Source organism: Larus michahellis, chromosome 1 (assembly GCF_964199755.1).
Source record: "Larus michahellis chromosome 1, bLarMic1.1, whole genome shotgun sequence".
Lineage (NCBI taxonomy): Eukaryota > Metazoa > Chordata > Aves > Charadriiformes > Laridae > Larus > Larus michahellis.
In genome coordinates this window covers 148,911,200-148,926,011 of record NC_133896.1, presented here as the reverse complement: position 1 = coordinate 148,926,011, position 14,812 = coordinate 148,911,200, and the positions used below count along the sequence as shown (strand labels likewise).

The 14,812-nt window shown below is 40.7% G+C and overlaps 1 protein-coding gene across 6 annotated transcripts in view; it reads right to left on the bottom strand.

The window, feature by feature from the left end:
- HERC2 (HECT and RLD domain containing E3 ubiquitin protein ligase 2) overlaps positions 1-11,034 on the bottom strand; it is a 116,110-nt gene extending 105,076 nt beyond the window's left edge. For 3 of the 6 annotated variants that reach the window (XM_074608134.1, XM_074608182.1, XM_074608173.1), the window contains exons 1-2: positions 10,914-11,034; positions 10,031-10,147 (exon numbers count right to left, since the gene is read on the bottom strand). In XM_074608134.1, coding sequence (XP_074464235.1) covers positions 10,031-10,102 — 72 coding nt within the window. In that variant the 5' untranslated portion in view covers positions 10,103-10,147; positions 10,914-11,034. Of the gene's footprint in view, positions 1-10,030; positions 10,148-10,665; positions 10,784-10,913 lie in introns of those variants that run through there. The other 3 variants (XM_074608154.1, XM_074608144.1, XM_074608164.1) reach the window with 3 other exon arrangements.
- Between the last annotated feature and the right edge of the window lie 3,778 nt (positions 11,035-14,812).

The following is a 14,812-nucleotide window of genomic DNA, read 5'->3' as shown; positions in this document are numbered from 1 at the left end:
CCCATGTCAGATCCCAATACACTCCACGGGCAATAGGACAAATGCTTGCGATAGAACAAGCAGCAGGACTGTGTTAGCTGGAAGCACTCATGAAAGCCCCCCCTGTAACACGAGTCTCCTAATGGTTTATCAATTTGGATCTCTCTTGAAGAATCCTAATGACCAGTCTTTGACTGACGACGTTCTCTGCTTCATAAACCGCTGCAAAACAGGTGTCAACATCCCAAGAGAATTCCGTAATAGCCAGGCTATAATTTGCAACCGTATAGCATAAGGGAGGAGGGGAATACATGAAATTGAAAAACAGAATACCTTTAGCATACCAAAGTGGAGACATTTAAAAAAAAACCTGCTGGAGGCTTATTCAGAAGCATCTTTGTGTTATGTAACTAGCATTCAAATCCAAAGTGTTTTAACTGAGGAGTAATTCAAAGATGTTACTTACACAATCCCTGTAAAATCTTTACCCTTAAACACAGAAGTCTGCTTATACTTTACTGTGATCTATTTCCTAATGATATTTTAATGATTAAAGATTGCAGGTTTTCAGAGTCAGAACCACCAGCAGGGAAGTCATTTGCTGATCTAGCTAATCTCAGTTAACAAGAAAAATTAAAGACAAGCTGCATGTTTTGACACCACTGTAACACACTAAATTACCATACCAGTTTCTTGACTTCAAATGGCATACTTCAGAAAATCACTCCGACACATATTAATAACTTCAATCATTTTTCTTTCAGCATAGAATATGAGCGGACACAATGTATGTATTTTCACTTACTATTTCCTGATCCCAAGGGGATAAGAGGGGAAAAGAATCACACAGCATGAGCTAGACATTATTCAACTTATCTGCGATATATCAGTGGTGCAGCACCAGAATTACACCGTGACCATGCTTCACTGAAAGGTACAGTCCCTGTTCTTCAGGGCTAGACAGCACATAGGGCTTTTGCAAAGATTCTGTGTTTTGCTGTAAGTTTTATATTTGGCTTATTTTTTAAAAATTGGAATAGCCTGAAGTTGCATTTCAACAACGAAAAAAAAATAAAATCAACCATTCACCATTGACTGAACTTCTTGCATTGTTCACAGTCTATAAATATTTCAAAAATAAATGGTGTTCACTTTCTCCATCATCGGATGTGGTCATTTATTTTAGTGGGGCACTTAAGGAATCTATTTGTTACATATTTTTTCTTGCAAAAAAATAGCTAAACACAACTGTCATTACTTTTGGCTCGTATGTCACAGAAGTTTGGGTTTTTTTTTTTTTTTAAACATTCACTTGTTGAATGCTAACCTATGCTAACATACAAGCTTGAAAAATAGTGAGCAAGGCAACCCTCCAGATGGGTTGCGCCATAAATTATGGTTTTCACAAAGTTAAGACTTTTGTCTGTTAAACTTTTTATAAATTTTATTTTAAATTCTCATATCACCTTGATACGAAAAATGATTCTCACAGCCCTTAAGCTTACAATCTAAAGGCCTACAGGCTTTGACTTCAAGGTTCTTCATAATGCAGCAGTGTTTTATTTCAGAAAACTTACTACTTTTGTAAGCATTGTTTTCTCTGTTTTAACCTCTAATCCTTTCACATGGCAGAAAGTTCACCAAAGTCTTTCAAGCAACTAAAACTGAAAAAGTAAAAAAAATTTCTTCTGCCTTGGGTTTGGTGTTAAAATTCTTATCAAAGTCACTTTCTTGGTATGTTGCATTAAGATAGAGCAACGACCAAGATTATAGGTCAGAGAGTTCCCCCTCCTTCTACAAATATCTCAAGTGGAAGCTTACACCATAAGCAGCCTTCAGATAAACAATTCTGCTTTTATCCAGGTTGTAGTTCGCATTTTGCCAGTGGTATATGTGTTGGGGGAGGGAGAAAAGGAAACATGTTTGGAAGTAAAGGAACACTGGACTTTTTTTGTAGCAATAATCAAAGCAACCAACTGAACGAACAATTAAGAAACAGAATTTAAAACCAATTCATCCATCATAACTGAGGGCAACTCAATTCCAACTGTAAAAAGTTCACTATTAATCTGCTTGACATTCAGCAGATATATTAAACAGTGAATTGCCACAATTACAGCCAAAAAGTGAAAGAAAAGTCTGAGGTTTTGAGTGCTAAATTATTCAAGCAATTTTATTTTCATGATCACAAAATTCTATAGCCCTAAGAGAAATATTTCACTTAACCAACAGAAACGGGGAAAAGTGGCTGATGTGCCAGCACGTTGTGCTGCCATCCAGAGCAACATCAATAGGCTGGAGAAACGGGCCGACAGGAACCTCATGAAGTTCAACATGGGTAAGTGCAAGTCCTGCACCTGGGCAGTAACAACCCCAGGTACCAGTACATGCTGGGGATAACCCAGCTGGAAAGCAGCTTTGCAGAAAAGAACATGGGAGTCCTGGTGGACACCAAGTTGAACATGAGCCACCAATGTGCCTTTGCCAGGAAGAAGGTTAATGGGTATCCTGGGCTGCATTAGGAGGAGTGTTGCCAGCAGGTTGAGGGAGGTGATGCTTCCCCCCTACTCAGCACTGGTGAGGCCACATCTGGAATACTGGGTCCAGTTCTGGGTTCCCCAGCACAAGCAAGACATGGACATACTGGAGAGTCCAACAAAGGGCCACAAAGATAATTAAGGGACTGGAACATCTCTCCTATGAGGAAAGGCTAAGAGAGCTGTGACTGTTTAGCCTGGAGAAGAAAAGGCTCAGGGGGAAACCAGTCAAAGTATATAAATACCTGAAGGGAAGGTGTAAAGAAGAGGGAGCCAGGCTCTGCTCAGTGGCCTCCAGTGGCAGGGCCAGAGGCAATGGGCACAAACTGAAACACAGAAGATTCCCTCTGAACATCAGGGAACATTTTTTCACTGTGACGGTGAGCACAGAGGTGTTGTGGAGTCTCCATCCTTGGAGGTATTCAAAAGTCATTCAGACACGGTCCTGGGAAACTGGTTCTAAGTGGCCCTGACTGAGCAGGGGGGTTGGACGAGATGACCACCAGAGGTCCCTTCCAATCTCAACTATTTGTGATTCTGTGAAACTAGCAGCTGAAGATAACAGTAAATCAATTGTATGGCAGAAAAGTCAAGTATCTGCTCTGACTACACAATCCCGCTTTTCTTCCTTTTTACAGTGTTTTAAGACTATCTTAGACAGCACAAGCACATATTACTTTCTTCTTTTGCTCCCACCAATGCTTCTTGCATTCAGTCATTTGCATGGAGGCTATCAACACATCCAAGTGCTGAGACAGGAGAACTGGAACTCTGTTCAGAACGAATTTCGAGAACATCTCTCTTTGACTTCTATTTTTGAAAAAATATGACTCTTCCTTAAAAATATGGCTCTTCTTACACTCAATTTAAAGAAAGTTCACAAGGCAATTGATGGTGCAGTTTAAGAGAAGAAAAACACATTTGGTGTCCTCATTGTTTTTGAGATACTGGGGTTGTGAGTACAAGAGTACCTACCTGTGTTTTATTAAGTCTAACACTCTCTCACTGTAATGCTTGATTCATTTGGACATCTTTCCCTCTAATAATTTAGTAAATTTGTGACTATTTAAAGGCATAAACTTAACAAACTCAGTAAGCTGAGAAACTAAGAAAGTTTTCATGAACTTCTGCAACTGGCAACAGTTGCAGAGACGTACACTCTGCAAAAACCACATAAGGACCCCAAGTCCCTGCTTGCCCCACGACCTAATACTGCCTTCCCAAGACTGAGCCAACAGCAGCTCCATGCTCCATCACCACTATCTATTGCCCTACAACCTGAGCCCATGCTCTTAATCCCCCTACTCATTCCACCAAATGAAGTGGCATTCCCCACACCTAAAATCTCCCTTGTTCTTCTCATGGCACCTCCTGACCTCCTCTCGGATAAGACCACAGCCACATATCCTCATCTCCTATGCACCTCACCTTCACAAACCCCAAGCCACTTCCACCATTTGTCACATATTCTCATCCCCAGACCATGTCTTGATCCACTTGTAAGGCATGTATCTCACCAAACTCATATTTCCCATATAAACCTAAGTCTCACCCCTGCTCACTTATCCCAAACCAAAAAAGCAAGGTCCTAAGCAGACTTCAAAGTGAACTTCTACTCTACTGTAAACTAGGCAGCACCCACTCTAATATTTTGCTACTCTTACTTCTGCAGTTAAACTGTAATTTATTCTGGCTGGTACAACATTTAAGTCAAGGGATATCTAGTTTGGTTGCTGGCATATGCTGCTGCGATCCTCCAACAAGGCCTGCAGTGAAATTCCTGTCCATCCCCATCAACTCTAGAGAATAAAGCATTGACATTAACATTTCCTTACATTTCAAGAAAATTAAATCTTGCAACCATAACTGGATAAGCTTCTGAGAATTCTCAAAGCACTACTACAATTCTGCTTTTAATAAGTTATTTTAAATATACTCAGCAGCTGTGATTTTGTTCTAAAGTCAACTGTTTAAGTCAGACAAAGGTACTCCATGTGGTACAGCAGATCATGTTCTTGATGTAGTTTCATAAACTTTCCTGCAGAAAGCATAGAAGCCTCCATAAAAGTTAACTCAAGCTCAAAAAAATGATGTCAGGGTAAGAAAATGACACAAAAGGACAAGGATTGATTCAGGTAAGATTCCAGATTATATAACTGCACTAGAAATTCAAGACAGTGACTTCATAATCACAAAATGTCAATATGGATTTAAAATATAAGCTACTTAAATAATCTTCACCTCAGAATTGCCAGTGAGGGGGAGGGAGAAGGAATATGTTCTTTCATTCAGTTACTTCTGCACTAACCATTGGCTGCATTTTAAAGACTACATTAAAAAAAAAAAAACCAACATTTTTCTTTACAAATAGATTAAAAAACAAGATTTTTTTTTCAGCTCAGCATTGCTGAAGAAAATCACAGAATAGTAAGTCCTTTCCCAAGTCTCTCTCTTGTTTTCAGTTTTTTGAATCCATTCAATTGTTGTTTCCTTTCTCATTGTAGTCGTCTTCAGTATTTTGCTCTAGCTTCCTTCCTTCCCTGATGATGCATGCCTTGGAAGCTGCTTATCATACCTATGCAAAGCACAGTGAAACATCACTAGATCTAAACATACTGCTCTAAAGCTCTGATAGCAAAGACAGAAAAGTTCAGCAGCCCCACACTACTTCAACAGATTAAGAGTTAAACCAGAACTTACCCCATAGTAACAGCCTACTGGTCTTCCATTTGTTGAAAAAGTTTATTAACAGTTAATGATCATATGCAAAGAAAAACCACACGATTCCCTCAAACTTAGAAGACAAATTCTCTGACTTTCTCCATCTGCAGAACAGTAGTTCTGTTTGAGCCCATATATTTGCATAAACATTAAATTTAAGTTCTCTAACCTATCACTCCACATACAGTCCTCATCCCTCCGCTGGAAACCACTTATTTTGGAGGGAAAGCATTACTTAGGTTTTTTAAACGATCTAAAAAACAAAACAAAACTAAAACCCTACTGCAAACTTCACTTCCTCTAAAAGCTTAGGAGTTCTCATTTGCAGTTTTCTATATGAACTTCCACATAAGCCCTTCAATTTTTGATCAGAAAACCAAAGCTAAGAGGAAAATTAACAGGAAATCAATGAAATAGAGAAAGCAACTTTCACTAACTTCTTGCTTTTACTAGTAAAACATTGTTTATTTACATTATCTTCTTATAAGCAAAGACACTGATCTAGATGCTTTAAGAGTGGCATTTTCATGAAAATCAAAATGCCAAATTTAACTTTGAAGGGAAAGTAAAAAGGTTTCAGACCAGTGCAACTCTTACAGGTGGCTCTTTCATTTTAAAGAGCTCACTCTCATCCCTGTGGCAAAAGAAAGTGACAGAAATAGCCTGCCAATCACGAACTCAGAGAAAACTGATGAAAATGCATAATATTCCTCTTGCTCTTGCACCTTGACTGTTGGCTAAAGTCTTTTTGAACACTTCAGGAAAATGGAATTTTTTCACCTCTAACCCCTGCTATTAAGCACAATAGTTCTCCGCAGGATCCAGAATAAGCAGACTAATAAATACCATTCAAACACATACGCCTCCCATTAGCTGACAGCAATTCTAGTTTTTTGTTATTCAGCCATCACTAATTAAAGTTCTCTGCATAAGGTTCTAAATTAGTAGTACGGTACATCTATTTAATTGGAATTATTTTAAGCATACTTTGATTCAGCAGACTGGCTATCTAGGTTTAAGTAAACAATTTCAATCTTCCCTTCCATTTGTATATTCTTTATACTTTCCTTTTCTAAAAAAGGATGTCTTCCCTAGAAACTGCCATTAACACACAATCTCCCATTACACACAGATTTCCCTGTGAACGTGACGGTTTCTACTAGTAATAGACATAAATGGGTAGGTGGTTTTAAATGTATTAATTAAAATCTAGAAAAATAAATCGAAAATTTAAGTGATACGCTAACCTTTCAAGCAGGTATGCTAAACACGACCCAGGAAAGTGACTTATACTAAAATCCACCCAGTTTATAACTTCATAGGTTTATTTTATTAATGGTGATATTATCCACATATTGTTGATATATGTAGTACGTTCTCATATTACATATTTTACTACTGATGTTACATCATTTTGAGCTGAACTATCCTGATTTTTAAGCTGCCATAACAGTTTGTGCTTTTTCAGACAACACAGAATATCTCAATTTTGCTCCACCAGGAAATTTAGATTTTTAATTAAAAAAAAATGTTTCTACCCAGTTCAAAATTACACTAGCAGCTGTAAATCATACAATAATAGGCCAATGAATTACAAAGTTAGTAAAAAGACATAGAATAGTTATGGGGTGCACTTGGGTCCTTGTAGAGCATTTTGTCTTCCTATAATAATATTGATTAGTTTGAGATAAATTAATATAACCAAAAAAAATACATTGTCAAGATACAGTTCCATTAACATTTCACACCACTTCAGTTAATCCTACAGGCTAGAGACGCACTGCTATTACAAAAGGGCTTGTGTCTTTGACAGTCTCTTAAGAACAGTGATAATATGCTACATTACACTGGCTTTCTCTCTTAAAAGTAAGATCCCAAAACTGAGTACGAACACTTACATTTGGCCTAGATGCCAGCTGGAACAGTGACGCGCACAGGTGATTAAACACAATCCATGCTAAAATCCACATGTCATTCTTATTATATTAATACCACTATATTATAGACTTGTTAATGCACATAATATCATGTATTACATTAATAATGCAACATTGTCTTGAGCTAAAGCAAAAAAGAATCCCATGGTTTTCAGAGACATTTCACTGGCTTAATACACAGTAACTGCCACAGTCATCAAGTCTAAACAGCAAACTCTCCGGTAATAGTGACGAAAAAAAGCAAGTCAGACTACTAGCCCACCAAACTAAACATTTCAGTTCCAATTCTAGCTATCCTCCCCAAATTTTGCAGCAGCAAAGAACTTCATTTAAAAACAAAAAAAAAAAGTTAGTTTTAAAGACTAGTCAGTCTCTGTATGTCTCCTAAAGTAAGAATTCCTCGGTATAATTCTGTTTCTCTAAGGACTTTCACTATAGCGAAAAGTTAAAAATCTAGCTGCAAAGTGAAGAGTTTCAGGGTCTAATTCCAAACAATGATTTGTAGTCAGCTTGATTAATTCACATAAATTAGCGTGTCTTTCTTCAAACCTCTCCTAGGTACTACGCTCATCTTTTCAATTCCTGTTGACAGCCTCTTGAACACCAGTAAGCCCCTTCTATAGCTAGCTGGTAAAAACATACACGGTAGGAAATCAGTATATTCAGTACACATAGACCTTAAAAGATTATGAGATAGGACTTATACCTAGAAAAAGATTTCATACACAGCTGGGTCATCTAGTCAACCAGTAGCTAAAGTAGTCAATCATGAATAGAAAAATTCCCAAGAGCCCAAAACCCCTTTACTTGACAGAAGACATCTGCCATTTAATACATTAAAAAGGACCAATTCAAGACTCACACACACATTTTTTACAATACTCAACACATACATCCAGATAGCATTCTGTGATGTGGACCTGTGTAATACCAAAAACAGTTAACCTAATAAGAAAATTATATTATACCCAGGAGGTCTGGCTAGCCTTCAGATTCCAGAGAAGTGATGTTTGCATCCAACAGATCACAAATGATTACTGTTCTCTTCTTTCATTAATCTCATTATTTTGACTACAGCATGATTGGAAGAAAACAAAGGGAGTACCCTGGCAATTAGAGTCTAACTTGTTATTACTCATAAAGAACTCCTATTTATAAGAGAGCTTATTCACAGAAATTTGTTACAAATTAAGATTTTTATTACTGAAAGGAATTATTACAACACATTAACTACGCAACAGTCTCATAAAACACAAATATTTCATTGCATTTATACACACTCAGCTGAAAATAATCCTTAAAGTTTGGATGGCAACTGAAGCCCTCTTGTCAAAAGTTTATATAAACAGAAAAAAGGGATGTAGAAAAAAAGGCACTACAAATAAGAGGAAAAATCTGACAAATCACATGAACAGTCACATTTTTCACCCCATATAATACAGAAGAAAAAGAGACAATGCATAGCCAGCAGCTGTTACAAAGATTGTCACTTTTTCAGCTAAAATCTTCCTCTCTTCTACAATCGTTGAAGCAACATATTTGTAATCTAGAAGCCAGGTTCCAGGGAACACAAAAACATTTCTGTATTTCTTAATATGCTTACCTTCAAACTGTTTTCTACTATGTTCATTTACCACATTAGCCAAAATACCTAACTTTGGATCAAAACTTTTACTTTGGTAAGATGAAAATAGAACAAATCTAGCCAAATCAAGAGCAAGCCCTGTCATTTTATAGTATTTACATACAAGACCTACTAAATAATGTAACCTCTAAGGCTTTATCTGTCACTTCTGATTCCAATTTATCTTGCTTGATATAAAATATTGGAGAAAGGCTGCTTTTGAATCACAGCCGCATGGGGAAAAACCCTTGCCTAACCACAAGAACAGCTGAACTCAACCATTCACACTATCAGCATGTAATTTTGGGTAAAGTCACTCAGGATGCAAGTTTTTAAATTTTTTATTATTATTATTAATCTGTAACCAAGAAATAACACTGTCTGGCCCATCCCAACAAGAATTTCAGAGTTTTGAGCAGGAACTTGTAAAGGTTATTCAAAGTAAGGTATCTATATGCAACATCTGGGGGAAGGAAGGCAATAGACAAGATAAGGAGTTACTCTAGTTACCCATTTCATCTGAAACAAACATAACTGACCCAAACCACTCTACTTCTCTGTATTTTCTGCCTAATTTTCAAACCTGAATTGGGAAAACACGATAGTATCCTCACCCCTGTATCACGCAACTTTGATAAATGAACAGATCATCTTCTAAAACACAAGAAAATTTTCACCGAACACCAACACATTTCAACAAAGACCAGTTCCATTTCAACCACGTATCTTCGATAAAAAATTAACTCACTTCAAAATGGACAAAATTTAAAGGAAGCCGATACCTGTTATACAAACAACTACAGTAAGAGCTAATCTGGATTTTTCAAAATATAAATTAGATTTCCATTGCCTTTTGCTTCAGTTCTCTTGTGTGTTAAAGCTGCTAGCTCATATGGAGACAAGAAGTTTAGCAACAGCGTAAATAAACAATTTATAGTTCTAGCAGCAATGCTACACTCAGCTATGTGCTTTGACACTCTCCAAAGATAACATACATAGGTGGTCCAGCCTGTTTCTAAGCAGAAGGGACTGTACTGACAACACAGATATATTTGCAGCTCAAAATAAGCCAGTGTTTCTTCAAGATCAATTTTAAATCAGCATATTCAAAAAATCCTATACATCTATCTCAAGAGCAGTGCTGCAGTCTTGTTTGTCAGCTATTTAGACTAAAAGCATCCTTGATCTGCCCCTGAAAGGTCACGATGCAATACAACTATCTAACTCCTTACCTGTAAGTCTGTCTTCAACCATTTGGAGTCAAACCTAGCTTGAGCAGCCAGACAAAAAGATTCAGAAGACATCTTTCCTTCTCCAGCCTTCTCTCCAGGCTGGCCGAGCAGCCCAACCTGCCAAAAAATGAGAAAAATAACAATCTAGCACATGAAATAAACCACACGAGGTTATTTTTGTTCAGCCTAGGATGGCTTCCACTCGATCGTTAGAAATTCATCGTGAAGAAGCACCTCCCTCATTCACATCCCCCGAAATCGCACGGGGAGAACACCACGCATGAGGAACACTATTGGAACACCCACCCCACCCTGCTTCCCTTCCCTATAGCACTGGTTGAAGGAAGCTTCCCTTCTGCTGCACGGAGCCACACCAGCGGCCTAACGCTGCCCCCCCGCCCCATAAGTGGTGCATGAAATAAATAATTGATCGCAGATTACGCAAGCCGCAGGCCAACATAAAGCGATTATCAGGGTCACCCCCCCACCTCATCGCCCCCCTCCCCCCCCCCCCCGCCAGGCGGCAGCCGAGGCCCAGGGGCTCCCCCTCCCCGCACGACCCCCCCTCCCAGGAGCATCCCCGCCCTCACGGCCCGCTGTCACCGCCCGTTACAGCCACCAGCCGCGGCTCTAACCCGGGGGAGAAGCCGGGGGGGCGCCTCCGGGACGGCGGAAGGCTGAAGGGGCTGAGGGGGCCCGGGCAGCTGAAGGCCCCGCCCGGGCAGGGGGCGCTGCACACGGCGCAGGCCCTCCCCCCCCACAACTGCGGCCAGCTCCACCGGGGCGGGGGGGGGGGGGGGGGGGAGGGGATGGGGGCGCCGCCCCCCACCCCCCGGAGCTAGATGGAGGCGTCGGGGCGCGCGCCAGCCTCCCTCGCACTCACCGGCCGGCCGCGACGACGGCGGCGGCTCCTCGCCCCTCGCTTCGCCTCAGTCTACCGCCGCCCGCTCCGGCCCCCGGTAATCCTCGCCCCTCCTTCCTTCGTCCTCCCGCCCACCCCCTCCCCCCTTCCCCGCCTCCGCCGGCAAAGCCGCTCGCCGGCTCCTCCCTCCCTCTCTCCCTCCCTCGAAGATAGGGGAAACGCCGCCAATTGGCTGCCCGGCCCCCAAGTACGCCAGCAAACCCCTGGGCCAATCAGGAGAGGGGAGGAGGGCGGGACATCCTGTCCCGGAGCGGGCCGCGGCGGTGGAGGGACCAGGAGGAGGGGGTAGGGGGGAGCCTCGGTCGGCCTGGGGGGTGCGTCTGAAATCGGGCCGGTAATAGCAAAAAACAAAGTCTCCTTTTAGGTAGGATGCAGAGATTAAAAAAAAAAAAAAAAGAGGGTTTGGGTTCGTTGTTTTTTTTTTTTAAGTCACTTTAGGGACCATCTGCAAGTTCTAAGTATTTCAGAACAGAAAGATCAATATTGAGTAGTTGAGAGGCAGACAAAATGGCAGAAACAGCCTCAAAGGGTCGAGGCTGGAAGCGGGAACGTGATGCTGCTATGCAGAAGGGCAGAAGGATGCAGGGGGTGAAATGAGCAGCTGGCAGCTGGCGGCGGGGGCAGCCTGGAGGCAAACTGTAGCTGCTGGTGGCCCAAGTGAGAATCATAGAGTTGTCTAGGTTGGAAGGGATCTTTAAGATCATCGAGTCCAATCATCAACCTGACACTGCTAAAACCACCAACAAACCATGTCCCTAAGCACCATGTTTACATGTCTTTTAAGTACCTCATGGGATGGCGATTCAACCACTTCCCCGGGCAGCCTGTTCCAATGCTTGAGAAGCTTTTCGGTGAAGAAGTTTTTCCTAATATCCACCCTAAACCTCCTCTGGCACAACTTTAGGCCGTTTCCTCTTGTCCTATCGCCTGTTACTTGGGAGAAGAGACCGACCCCCACCTCCCTACAACCTCTTTTCAGGTAGTTCTGGAGAAACTGCACTGAGGCAAATAATCAAGCTTCAGCGAAAGTCTGTTGAGGATGATGAACTGTATCAGTAGCATGAAAATTAACCAAAAGTAAAGTTTCTCACAGTGCTTAGACTACAGTTCCCTGGCAGCTAAGGAATTAGGAAAGTAGGAACAAGGCTTGGCAGACAGGACCATGATTGGCTTTGGCCAACGTGAAGCCACAGGCTGAAGGTCAATGAAATTCTAACAGAACTGAGACCATTTGCTGGCATTTAGGCAAAGGTACACAACATTTGGTTTTTATTAGTTAAGAAGCACTATAGTAAAACACAGTGAATTTGGTTTTCCTGGGCTCATTTTCAAAGTAGCAGGTGCAAACATGACCTAACCGCTTAGCCCGTTGCTTATCACAGACCTCTCTTGGATCAAGATACAGTAGTCACCTTAAGTAAAACACTACAAAATTTCTGAAGTGCCTGAAAATTTATATAAAAAGATAGAAATACCCGATTTTCTCAACTTGCTCTCTGAAACTCTGAAATAGTAACTTTCAAAAAGAAAAGTGGTTTCCCTTGAAAATTCTGCCCAAAGGCTTGCATGTCAAAAGCTTTAAGTTTAACATAAAGGCACTGGAAGTTTTATCACGCATATCATGTTGTGTCTGTTCTGACTGGTCTGTGGCTAAGCAAGAGCTACCACACCAGAATGGGAAATATTTTAGTCTCTTCTTACCTGGTAGACTGGAAGTATAAGAAAACAACACTGGCACAGCTTGCCCAGAGAAGTTGTGGATGTCCCATCCCTGGAAGTGCTCAAGACCAGGCTGGATGGGGCTTTGGGTGACCTGGTCTAGTGGGAGGTGTCCCTGCCAATGGCAGGGGAGTTGGAACTAGATGATCTTTAACTAGATCAACTAGATCTCCTTCCCATCCAAACCATTGCATGATTCCATGAAAATAGTCATATTGTCATTCAAAGTAAGAATAAAAACCACTTTGAAATGTATGGAGCCCAAACCAGAAGGAATTAGCAAAACTTGGTTGAAAACAGTGTCCACTGATTGTGCCTACTGCTTGCTTAAGTGATTTGCAAGTCAGATCTAAATGAGATGCTTTGCATGTACAATATTCACTGCTGGTTTTTGTTTGGCTCTCCAAGAAGAATAACTTCAGACAATCTGCATTTATTTCAGAGAGTTTTCTTACTTTTATTAAATAACAAATGGCAATAGCCTTTGGCTGCCACTCTTGATGTGAATAATTTGAAGAGTGCATAACTAGCTAACTTTTTAGACTTGAATCACTGGCCCAATTAGCAGGTATGCACTTGCTTCAACAAAACTCAAAACCTATTTGGGTGCAGTAACCATGGAAATTCAAAGCTAGAGATACTTCTGAAGAATTTATGCATTATTTTGTGTTTCCAGATTTAGATTTCACTTCTGATGAATAATTTTTGTTTGCATTTGAAATGTACTGTAATAGCGTGGTGCAATCTCAAATGGCATTCTCATTTATAAAAATACGTACCCAACACATTTTCCAGAGAGAAAAGTATGTCTGGTACAATGACATGAAAAAGCACTTTGATAACATTATTAAAAATAATTTTATTTTTACAAATAATCAGAAAATTCAAAGACTCTGGAACCTGAAGTTTGTCTCTATACACAGTACTTGCAGTATTAAGTCCATCAATAACTGTTATTTTGATGCTATTTAAATAACAGTGGCATGTTGTTTCACTTCAGACTGACCAAGGTAACAAAGGTGTTGTATGGGTCTGACAGACTTTGGAAGGCAAGTTCAAGCCAAGCAGCTTAAGTGTTACCACTCCTATCCTTGTGCTCCACTCTTCTGATGCACATTTCCCTCTTAAAGCAGGGTTATATGGGTTATAAAAGAGTTCTCCAGCCATCATCCTTCGTGCCCCAGCTTGGTAAAGTAACCTACTTAACACCCAAGAAAATCATTAAGCGGATCTGATGTTCCTGCCTTAGAGACACCGACATCCCCAGGAGCTGCAAGGCAGGCTGCTAGTGAGGTGGAAGTAGCTTCAGCTCTCTGCTGTCCCTGCAAGTCTGCCAAGACCCTCGCACATCTCTCTTGCTTTCTCCAGAGAAATGCCTGAACAGGGAAAAATCTAGTTTTTGTGGACAGACACAGTGAATCTTTTACGTGTATCTGCTTCTAGGCATATAGTAAAATCACTATTATTAGAGATTAAAGCAAAAAGTAAATATATCAGAATGAGAGGCACACTAAAACCAAGGGGTCACATTTTCTGGTCCAGGTCTTAGAGCTCCTACAAACAACACAGAGTGCTCTAAAAACGTCTGGCTCTGGGTAGGAGACCGCTCTTTTGTTGTAAATGTGGCAGGGAAGCCATACCGGCTTCTACAAGGGAAGAGGCACTGTAGAGGTGCAGGATGTAGAGGAAAAGAAGGATGGTGGTGCACATGCAATCTGTGTAAACCACGAAAGGCTGAAGAACGCAGGGAGGGTGCCGTCCCCTCACCTCCGGGCAGTGCCAATTTGTGGCACTGTCAGGCAGGCCTAAGGAGATGGGGAAGAATAGGCACTAATTGAATAACATAAAACTATCTCCGTAGTCTAAAGCCGAACAGGCAGAAGGAAGAAAAGGATCTTTGGACAATCTGGGCAACACCGTATTTCTTTCTATTTCACTTGTGACAATGGGATCATAAGTATTGACCAGATCTGTCTCAAAAATTGAGGCAATGGCATTCTCAAGTAACTAAATCCAAAACCTTAAGAGTCAACAAATGAGTGGTGAGAATGAACTTTTTTTTTAACCAAAAAGGACGAAAAATAAGCAAGTGTATATTTACATAAAGATAGTATCTAGTGCTGCCTACAGGCCTTCTAGGT